Raw genomic sequence first — 11143 nt, 5'->3', positions numbered from 1 at the left:
CCTAAATCACATTGTAAAGCTGCAGAGGGAAAAAAAAAACTCCTCCTCCTCTCAGTGTGGAATGTGGAGAAACACGCTGAGCGAGCGAGTCAAAGACCATTCACACGAATCTCATTCCAATAATGAAGCGACCGAATCAATCAACACCTGATACTCACTAACCAGACACCAGCTCATTAGTATGTGACACTGATCCAGTGGTAATTATTCAGGAATGCTGAGTCATCTGTTGTTTTCTCATGTTAAATATTTTTTAGTAGCTATCACCTTCTACATTATGAAAATATTTAACCTATTTATTCAATGTCCCCATTGAAAATGAGTGGAACCTTCATCTGAACCGTGAGCACAAATGCTGACTCACTGTTTCCCGACTATGGTTTTTATATTTCCGCAGTTATTCGATTAATTTTATCTATTGAAGAAGAAATCTGCCTTTGATCTGAACTTCTGTTTCCACGATTTCAACAATTCTGCTACCGTTCAAAGTTATTTTTCTGATATTCATACATTAGGAAATATTTCACTATTTTCTACAATTTCTCCTGTAGAAAAACTCTCGCCTGATCAAAGGCAGAAGAGAGTTCACATTGGCGCTGCGTTCAGGGAGCATGGTAAAAAAAAACAATTCAGTAGTGATGTTAACGTGCAACGACGTTTGTGTGGAAAGCCAATGGGGTCACAATTCAAATTTCAATTGCTGCATCAAGCATAATTAGCATAATTCCGACCAACGAAAGCGATCGATCATCTGTTATTGTTTTTCTGTTTCTGTGGTTACTTGGTGGCCGTTTTCCACATTTTTCATCAGAACAGTTAACGACTGACAAACTTCCCGCAGTGAAAATGAGTGGAACTCTCGTCTTGACTTTGATCAGAAATGCTGAGTCACCAAATCCCAGCGACTGCTTTCACCTCCTGCTACGATTTTCAGCCGATTTGAACAATTTCCATCAAAATGTTGTTCTGAGGTGAAGAGACAACTGGTTTTCACAGAGCCCAGATTCATTTCTGACCTTTGTGCTTCTACCTGTGACTTATTCTTACAAAGTGTGGGTGTAGAAAACAAAGCAGCAGCTCTGCTTGTGTTTCCTCGTCTTTTCTTATTAATCAGCCCAGTGTTTTTGTCACATGTCTGGTCTTTACTCTGAGGTCCGGCCTCCTCAAGGCACTGAAATCGGATTGTAAGAAGGCGGAGAGAAATGATGTCAAATCACCAGAGGCAACATTCGACTGGTGGAAGTGGAGAAAACTGTTAATCCTGCTGTTCTTCAGGAAACTGTGAAGCAGAAGGTGACTCTTCATGTGACGTGTACATTATCGACAACTCTTTTATTTTATTTGTTGTCATCCACAGACAGGAACCTCTGTTTTTTGTTTTTTTAAAGGCTCTGTTTTTCGTAAAAACGGACCTGAAAAAATCTCTCATAAAAAGAAGACCCCAAAAAAATTGTTGTAAAAACAGATCAAAAAATAGACCCCAACATAATTTTTCCCCCCAAAAAAATCTTGTAGAACTTCAAAAAGTAGAGCAATGTTTTTTTTCTGAAAATCAGACCTGAGAAAAAATCTTCGAAAAAAAAATTTTTTCTGAAAATTTAAACACTTTTTTACTTAAAAACTTCGAAAAATAGACATGTTCTTTTTTTCAGAATTTATTTTTTTTTATTTTTTTTTCCAAAAATAGACCCCAATTTTTTTTTTTTCAGAAAATCAGATCTAAAAGATTTTTTTGGGGGAAATTTTCCTTAAAAACAGACCCGAAAAAAATCTTCTAAAAATAGACCAAATTTTTTTTCCAGAAAATCAGACCCAAAAAAATATTGTAAAAATAGACCAAAGAATGTTTTCTTTAGAAAATCAGACCCGAAAAAAAATCGAATAATACATCCCAACATTTATTTTCAGAAAATCACACCTGATTTTTCTTTTCTTTTCTTTTTTTTTTTTTAAATAGACCCCCAACACTTTTTTTCTTAAAAACTTTGAAAAAATAGAAATGTTATTTTTTTCAGAAAATCAGTCCCAAAATTTTTTTTTTTTCGAAAAATAGACTAAAAAAATTAGGGGGAAAATAGACCCCAACACCTTTTCCTTAAAACAGACCCAAACAAATCTTCGAAAAATAGACCAAAAAATGTTTTCTTCAGAAAAAAAAAATCTTAGAAAAATAAACCCCAACTTTTTTTTTTCAAAAACACCCCATCATGACCTCTGACAAAAATTGTTTTCTACTGGTTACATAATCATAATCGTCTACAAAATATATAACAATATAAAACATGACAGCGGTTCTGTACACACATGAATTCTGTGAATTTCTCTGTGACTGTGAATTTCTCTGTGACTGTGAATTTCTCTGTGAGATGAATAAAGTATCTATCTATCTATCTATCTATCTATCTATCTATGAAATTCAAGTCTTAACATTTTCGACAAACAAAATCTCTAAAAGACTTTTATTTTGTAGCAGCTGCTCAGCACCAAACCACAGATTCAATGGGTAAAAATAGATTTAAAAAGAAAAAAGACCTCAGTCTTTATTTGTATTTGTTATTTGGTGGAAAGTAAGTCTGTATAATGTTCAAATCATAGTTTGTTTGCACTGCCCCCTTGTGGCCTCCATACTCCATCACCACCACCAACAGTGTCAACCATGACATGTTAAAATTGGTCAAGATTAAAGCAACGTTTTCTTTCCAGATAAATCAATACTTTATGACAAAATAAGATCTTGAATTAATCAGCAGCGCAGTAATTCATTCAAGTTTTTTATGTCTTTTCATTATTTACAAAACATAAACCCAAAAATGTTCACTCACAAAATTCTGAGGGACAGAATAATAACCAAAAACTTAAAAAACATAATATATTCTGACCAAACACAGGTCAACAGTGTTTGGAATTATCTTTAATATCTGACTTTTGACATGACTTTCTGTAGATTTCAACATGGATTAAGCGGTGATTCTCTGCTCTATCCGTCTGTTTTCATTGCGTTCTGCACGGTTGGTGTAGTGGTTAGCACTCTTGCCTTTGCAGCAAGAAGACCCTGGTTCCTGGGTTCGAGCCCCGTTTGGAACAACTTCTGAACAAGGGCCTTTCTGCAAGGAATTTGCATGTTCTCCCCGTGTGTGCGTGGGTTTTCTCTGGGTTCTCCGGCTTCCTCCCACAGTCCAAAAACATGTGGGATGTGGATGGATGGATGGATGGAATAAATACAATACAGAAACATAAGCAAAAATAAGATGATAAAATATCTCTAGAAAATATAAAAACAGGTAAATTCAGTGTCTCATTCTGGGTCAAAGGCCAAAGAGTAAAAGTGGGTTTTAAGATATGGTTTTGAACAATTAAATATTGACATTTCTTTTATTTCTTTAAATAGTTTTGAACAAAATCTGTGCCAAAGTTTTGAAGGTGAATGAGAAAAGAGTTCATGACCTTTGGTAACTGTGGTCAGTGAATACATTTTGGATGAAAAGTGATTTCACTTCACCAGTGCTTGTTTGCAGGTGGGAATTAGGACCTGAACCATGAATGGAACGTGGTGAGAAGTCGTCCGTAACCATGGCCTCAACTCAACAGGAAGTTGGCCATTTTGAATTTTTGAGATTTGTACCCATACGTAAATAATACATGAAAAATACGATTGATCGAATAAAAGTCTGACAGTTGGCAGAGATCGTGAGGTCAGAGAACTGCTGCACTCCCAGACTGGTGGACACTTACATGGGGACGTGAGGGCCCCATCATGACCTTATCATGACCTTATCATGACCCTATCATGACCCTATCGTGACCTTATCATGACCTTATCATGACCCTATCGTGACCCTATCGTGACCCTATCGTGACCCTATCATGACCCTATCGTGACCCTATCATGACCTTATCATGACCTTATCATGACCCTATCATGACCCTATCATGACCTTATCATGACCTTATCATGACCCTATCATGACCTTATCATGACCTTATCATGACCCTATCATGACCTTATCATGACCCTATCATGACCCTATCGTGACCCTATCGTGACCTTATCATGACCCTATCATGACCCTATCATGACCTTATCATGACCCTATCATGACCCTATCGTGACCTTATCATGACCCTATCATGACCCTATCATGACACTATCATGACACTATCATGACCCTATCATGACCTTATCATGACCCTATCGTGACCCTATCATGACCTTATCATAACCCTATCATGACCCTATCATGACCCTATCATGACCCTATCATGACCTTATCATAACCCTATCATGACCTTATCATGACCCTATCATGACCTTATCATGACCCTATCATGACCCTATCATGACCCTATCATGACCCTATCATGACAGTCCGAGTTAACAGTAGAATTGAAAAGCATCTGCTGTCAGTTCACTGGGTTCAGAGTCTCTAAAGTGTGAGAAAGTGGAGTTGGTTTTGGCAGAAATCATGAACACAGGCGTGAGCTCAGTTTGACTCTGTTGTAAAAAGACTGGGATGGAATTTCACTTTCCAGTTTGTTTAAAAACGCACGTCGTGTTTTCAGTCTGAGAGCTGGAGACGTACAGTGAGATATCACAGTTTTTATATTTCATTCGTGTCATCTGAGACGGTCAGAGACAGCGAGCGTCCTCTGGTTTTTATAAACACCTGAGGACAAAGAAGACATTTTCACAGGGTCAATTTAACACGAGTGGAACTGTTCAGATGTTTAAAATGTGGGGAAAAGTATGTTAAACTTTTATCTTCTTTAAGTTCTTCTCATTATTATCTGCCATCGATCCATGTCAAAGCATTCACCTCCTGAAATTATATTTATGTACAAAACACACTGTCATATCATGTAAGTCGTCAAATTCTTTTATATATAATTTTTCATATTGATGAATGAGGATGTCACTAAAAAATGAACACATTTTCAAGAAATTCCTGTTTTATAATGAGCAAAACTGTAGATTATGGATTACCCTCTAAAAAAATGTGTAAAAACAGCCCCCGAAAAAAAATCTTATAAGAACAGACCAGGGAAAAAATCTCGTAAGAACAGGCCTAGGAAAAGAAATTCGTAAAAACAGACCAGAAAAAAAAATATTGTAAAAACACCTCCGAAATTTTTTTTTCTTAAAAACAGCCCCCGAAAAATATCTCGTAAGGACAGACCTGAAAAAAAATCCCATAAAAACAGACCCGGAATAATAATCTTGTAAGAACAGACCAGAAAGAAAATCTTGTAAAAACAGCCTCCGAAAAAAATATTTCGTAAAAAAACAGCCCCCGAAAAAATATCTCGTAAGAACAGACCAGAAAAAAAATATTGTAAAAACAGAACCAACATTTTTTTTCGTAAAAACAGCCCCCGAAAAAATATCTCCTAAGGACAGACCCGAAAAAAAAAAAAAATAGAACTGAACAAAATCCTGGAAAACAAGAACCAAATTTTTTTTTCGTAAAGACAGACCCCGAAAAAAAAAAATCACCAAGAAGATTTTGTGTTTTTTGGTGTGGTTTTACGTAAACCCACACCAAAAAATGTCCCATAAATCTACATCTCTGAAACTCTGAAATCTGTAGTCTGTAGATACATATTACGTATTTGGTGGCAGTTGAACCAGTTCAGACGTGTATAGACAACATGTTGAAGCTTTGGTGAAAGTGTTTTTGTTTTTGTGTATTTAACAACTTGGTTACCTTGTTCTTAACCATGTGACAGAGTGGGAGTGAAGTATTGTTTTTGGTGGCTCTGTGTGTCTGTTTATTTTTAGCTTGCACTTGCCAATATGACCAGCAGAGGCCGCCAGAGGCTTGTTTGCGTGAATGGGGTGAAGTCTGCGATCTTTAGTTGGCCTTGTTCTGAACTTTTTGGCCTAAAGTGTGTCTAATCTGGCATAATGTAATCTAAAACTTTTTCTCCATGTGCGACGTTTGTTGACTGTTGGTCAGCAGATGATTTCTCCTGCTCGGACTGACCAGCAGAGGCCGCCAGAGGCTTGTCGCGTGAATGAGGTGAAGTCTGCGATCTTTGATTGCCTTGTTCTTAACTGTTTGGCTTAAAGTTTGTCTGATCTGGCATAAACTTCTTCTCCATGTGTTGACTGTTGATTGATGATTTCTCCTGCTCAGACTGACCAGCAGAGATTATAAATTCAGTTTTACTAACAGCTTCTTTTCCACCCACCATTCTTCTCCCTGCTGGAACCTGATATGTGCCTCCCTCTCTCTCTTACTCTCATTCTCGTTCACCCGTCAAACAGAGCAGTGTGGTGTAATCAGATGGACGTGTTGGTGGTTCCTGCAGACAGACATAAAGGATGGTACCTTTCTCTCATGGCGCCAAACACAAAGGGACCAGAGTTTGCTTGGTTGGATCCGTCCAGACTCTACTGTAACTCCCAGGTATCGTCACACTTTCTTGACACTGTTGTCTTTTTGCTCTTCACGCGTGATGAAGTTCATTTTCACCGGCTGCAGAAGTGCACGTGTCGTGAGTTGTGTTGTGTTTTGTTCTTTTTTGCTGCGTTTGTTTCTCTCCAGGCTCTGGCAGACTGCGTCGCTGACCTTCTCGGGCCGTTCTCCAGCGACACCGTTGACCTGGTTGCCGGGATAGATGCGATGGGATTCATCCTCGGTGAGAAAAACAAAAGTGAAATAAATGATGGTTTGAGAGCAGTCACTGTGTCACTGTGTGTGTGTGTGTGTGTGTGTGTGTGTGTGTGTGTGTGTGTGTGTGTGTGTGTGTGTGTGTGTGTGTGTGTCTCATCGACTTTATTTTAGGAGGCAGCTCTGGAAACCTAACCCTCAGTCCTGGACTTAGGCCAGTGGGGGTTGGAGGTGTGTGTCTGTGAGTGTGAGGCACTTAAAGAGACAGAGAGTAAAAACTCTGGTTATTAGTGTTTAAAGAGGAGTTTACTACAACAACTTCTATTATTAACCCTTTACACACTCTTAGAAATAAGGGTTCCAAAAGTGTTCTTCTACAAGGGCTGAGGTTCTACCTGGAACCATTAGAAAAACCCAGAAGAAAGTGTTTTTCAAGGGTTCTTGGTAACACTAATGGTTCCAGTAAGAACCATTTTGATCCAGAGAACCCTTTAAAACCCCGTTCCTTAATAAAGGGTTTTAAAGGGTTCTTGGTAACACTAAGGGTTCCAGGTGGAAACATTATAAAAGGTTCTACCTGGAACCAAAAAGGACAAGCCGTAAATGGGTCTACTTATAGCACTTTTATTTCTAAGAGTGTATGTAAAGTATAATAAATAATTGTGTATCTTTCTGTTCATGCCACATTCAGGAGCAAACACATATTACAGAGTTTTATAAATACCATTTCCAATATTTACATGAGTGGTTTTACATAAGGGTTCTCCTATGAGGACAAGCCGAAGGACCTTATATGAGTGCATCACAGGCAATGGGCATGTTTGAGATATAAGGTGCGGGATCCAGAGTGACCTCTGCTGCCACCTACTGGCTTTATTCCACACTGGAACTTAAAGGTGCCATATGTAAGAATGTGGCCAAAAACAGTTACTACATTCAAATTCAAAATACCGAGGTCTTTTAGGTTTCATTTTCTGACATAACTGGCAACCCGTGGTTGCTCGGCAGCTGAGACTCTATTGACTGCAATGATTGGTAGACGGCAGTAGGTGTCACCACATGTCAAAACATGTTTTCAAAACATAAACATGATTTGCAGTCTGCAAAATATTTTTTTTAATGCAAATATTTTGTCTGTACTGTTGTTGTTGGTGAGTTCAGTTTGTTATATGAACATTATTCCTGAGTCTCTGTGACATATTAGGAGGATTTTATCATTTATTACATAATGCACCTTTAATTCTTATTTTTGCTTACGCGTGACACTTGCGTTGGGCCCCGCAGACGGCATGCACGGAGGCGTTTATGTTCATCATGTTGTTCGTATCAGCATTCGCCTCAACAGCAGAGGGCGTACAACCAAAATATTCAGTAAATAAGCAGGAAGTCAACGTGTGCTCCTGGATAAACGTCATTATCCAACATGGCGACACACTCTGTATCTATCTATACGACTTTAGCAGAGTTTATTACAAAGTTTATTTTACTGTTTTGTTGCGTGATGCTGTTCTATCAATAAGTAAAACAGAACACGTGTTATAAACGCACACAAAATGAACAACAGTAGAGATGGCGTAAGTAAAGTACGCTGCCTAGCAAGTACCGACCTAGTACTACGGCAAAAACCATCTTCTCGTCAACACAGGATATGATGTAATTTTTGCCGCGACAATAAACCTAGCTGTAGTGTCACAGGCGTGCGGCAAAAATGACTATTTCAATATTGTGGTTGCACGCCCCCTGCTGTTGAGGCGAATACTGCAATGAACAACACATTGAGCATAAACCACCCCACAGTGTTACATGCAAACATAAACGAGGTTTACGGCAACCATGAACCTAGCTTTTGGCGATGTCAATGTGTTAAGACTACCATCACAGCATTTGCTGCCAGATCAGTTTTAATGGATTCTTAACAAAGAAACCATTAAAACTGAATCAATTTTTTGTGGTTTGTGGACAAAAACAATCAACATTTTCTAATGTCAAGAACTAATTGAATATTCAAGAAATGCATCGTGAGTTTCAGATCTCAAATGAATATTTCTGGGGTTTTTTCAGGAGCGTCTGTTGCCACGAGTCTGGGAAAAGGTTTCCTGTCGATCCGTAAAGCAGGTCACCTGTGTGTCGCCACTCAAAGCCAAAACTACTCCGACTACACAGGTCGAGAGAAGACCATGGAGATGAGACTGGATGTTCTGAAACCAGGTTAATCCCACAGCAGTTTTTCATCTTCAATAATAATAATAATAATCACTATCACTAACAGACAAATGTTTCCCACATTGGTTGTAAGATGAGATAAAGAGATAGTTCAGCTATTTTAAAGTGTGGTTAAACGTTAGGTTGCCAAACACAGACTTTACCCACTTTACAAAAGACTCGTGTAACAAAATCTACATCAGCATCAGTCTATGATATCTTATGAACATGTTCACGTCGTGTTAGACAGATGAAGTTTGTAAACCACTCACTCACCCACACCAAAGACCACAGAGGAAATCAGTGATTTTAGCATCACAGCATGATTCAATGAATCAGCAAAAACCTCTTCAGTCCAATTTATTCCCTGTTGCACAGTGCCCCCTAGTGGCAGGTTAAGGAGGTTACAGTTAAATCAGTTGAGCCAGTAAGTGCAACAGAACAATTGTAAGTACAGTACTGTATATGTCAGAAAAATCCAGATTAGATATTTTACCCAACTCCTTCAGCACTAAGATGTAGCACATTTCATTGTAATTTTAAATTGTAAATTTTTAATTATATTTTAACCCATTTCGGCTGCTTTTTTCCATTACTGTGTTTAAATGTACAGACTATACAGAGGCTATAAGAATGTGCAATAGTGTCTTATATAATTTTTTCGGCACAACCTAGGCAACCTGATTAAAAGATAAATTATTCTCCATTATTTAATTATTTATCTATCTATTATTTATCCATTTATTTATCTATTATTAAAGGTGCCATATGTAAGAATGTGGCCCTACATTCAAATTCAAAATACCAAGGTCTTTTAGATTTGGTTTTCTGACATAACTGGCAACCCGTGGTTGCTCGGCAGCTGAGACTCTACTGACTGCAATGATTGGTAGACCGCGGTTTTGAAATCATGTTTTGGCGTCATGTGGCGCCACGCCACATGACGCCAAAACATGATTTCAAAACATAAACATGATTTGCAGTCTGCAAAATATTTTTTTTTAATGCAAATATTTTGTCTGTACTGTTGTTGTTGGTGAGTTCAGTTTGTTATATGAACATTATTCCTGAGTCTCTGTGACATATTAGGAGGATTTTATGATTTATTACATAATGCACCTTTAAATGATTTATGTCCTCAAACAATATTGTGGTTATGTTTGCACACATTCTCTCTATGACACAGGAGTGAGAGTGTTGTTAGTGGACCAATGGATCGAGACGGGGGGAACGATGAAGGCAGCGATTAAGCTGGTGGAGCAGCTGGGAGCCACCGTCGTCGGTCAGTTTTACCGTCTGCGTTAACTGCGATTTATTCTCACTCTTGTTGCTGAAAACCTTAAACGTTTTCTCACTCCGTTTCCCGCAGGCGTCGCAGCCGTGGCCATCGAAAACACCGAGGGAGGGAAGTGGATCAAAGACAATTACAGAGTCTCCCACTGCATCCCCGAAGAACTGCAGAGCCAAGTGGACCGAAAACACCTGGAGTCTTTCAAAAGCTTCAACAGCTGAATGAGCAAATCCTGTTTTTTTATATATATAAAAAATAACATAATAATGTACTTGGTTGTTAAAGGTCCAGAGTGTTAGAATTAGTGAGTAGGAGTCCAGTGCTCAACCCCTCCATCTCACATCTCACTTTAGAGGACTACGGTGGCCTTCACAGACCAGAAAGGATGTTGTTCGCCCCTTGTTTTCACAGTAAAACTCCACTTACGGCACAAAATGGTGGGGATTGAAGTCAGAAATCTGAGACAAACCAAGAGTCCCATCACCCTCTCATTCTTATAGAACTTTGGTGATATTTGCCAAGAGTGACACTCCCCCTTGTGGCGGGAGGCTGGCAAGACAAAAAAAACACAAAATGACTTGAACATGACATAACTGTGTTTAGAAAAGAAATGCATATTATTTTCAAAACACTGATTTATTTTTTCCTCTTTTTAGTATATTTATATGACAGTTCAAACAAAAATAGGAAAAACATAAAGTTAAACATTAATACACTTAATTAATACAAAAAGTATTATTGATATTCAGTCACTGGATGTATTATTATTTAATAAAATCAAAAAACTACATCTGCAAACAAACCTCTGTCTTTGTATTGAAACACTTATTCTTTTTTTTTTTAAAGTACAGTAAAAAATAGTAATACTATGCGGAAAAATGCACATGACCGTAAAACAAGCTACAGCAGCAACACTGATTATTCAATTCAAGCTCATATTGTGTCTGACCACAATAAAACAAAACATCACCTGCATTTAAGCAAAGAAAAAAAGCCTAGTTTAAATAATTACAGCAGTAATTCATGTGTTTCAGCCTCG

At 38.0% G+C, this 11143-nt stretch overlaps 1 protein-coding gene across 4 annotated transcripts; it reads left to right on the top strand.

Annotated features, from left to right (window-relative positions):
* The first annotated feature begins 6259 nt into the window (after positions 1-6259).
* LOC310924749 (adenine phosphoribosyltransferase) lies at positions 6260-10884 on the top strand. 4 transcript variants are annotated; one of them, XM_083886571.1, is made up of 6 exons: positions 6260-6407; positions 6546-6639; positions 6786-6842; positions 8673-8819; positions 10000-10095; positions 10183-10884. In XM_083886571.1, exons 1-6 carry the CDS (start codon positions 6285-6287, stop codon positions 10323-10325), a joined length of 660 nt encoding a protein of 219 aa, XP_083742697.1. In that variant the 5' UTR covers positions 6260-6284; the 3' UTR covers positions 10326-10884. The 4 variants fall into 4 exon arrangements, with proteins under 4 accessions (XP_083742697.1, XP_083742698.1, XP_083742695.1 ...); XM_083886572.1 differs by lacking the exon at positions 6786-6842; XM_083886569.1 differs by having other exon boundaries at positions 6260-6639.
* The last annotated feature ends 259 nt before the right edge of the window (positions 10885-11143 follow it).

This window comes from Microchirus variegatus (assembly GCF_963457635.1).
Source record: "Microchirus variegatus genome assembly, chromosome: 3".
NCBI classification, from domain to species: Eukaryota; Metazoa; Chordata; class Actinopteri; order Pleuronectiformes; family Soleidae; genus Microchirus; species Microchirus variegatus.
The sequence above is the reverse complement of the archived record's forward strand: the minus strand, read 5'-3'. Positions and strand labels throughout refer to the sequence as shown.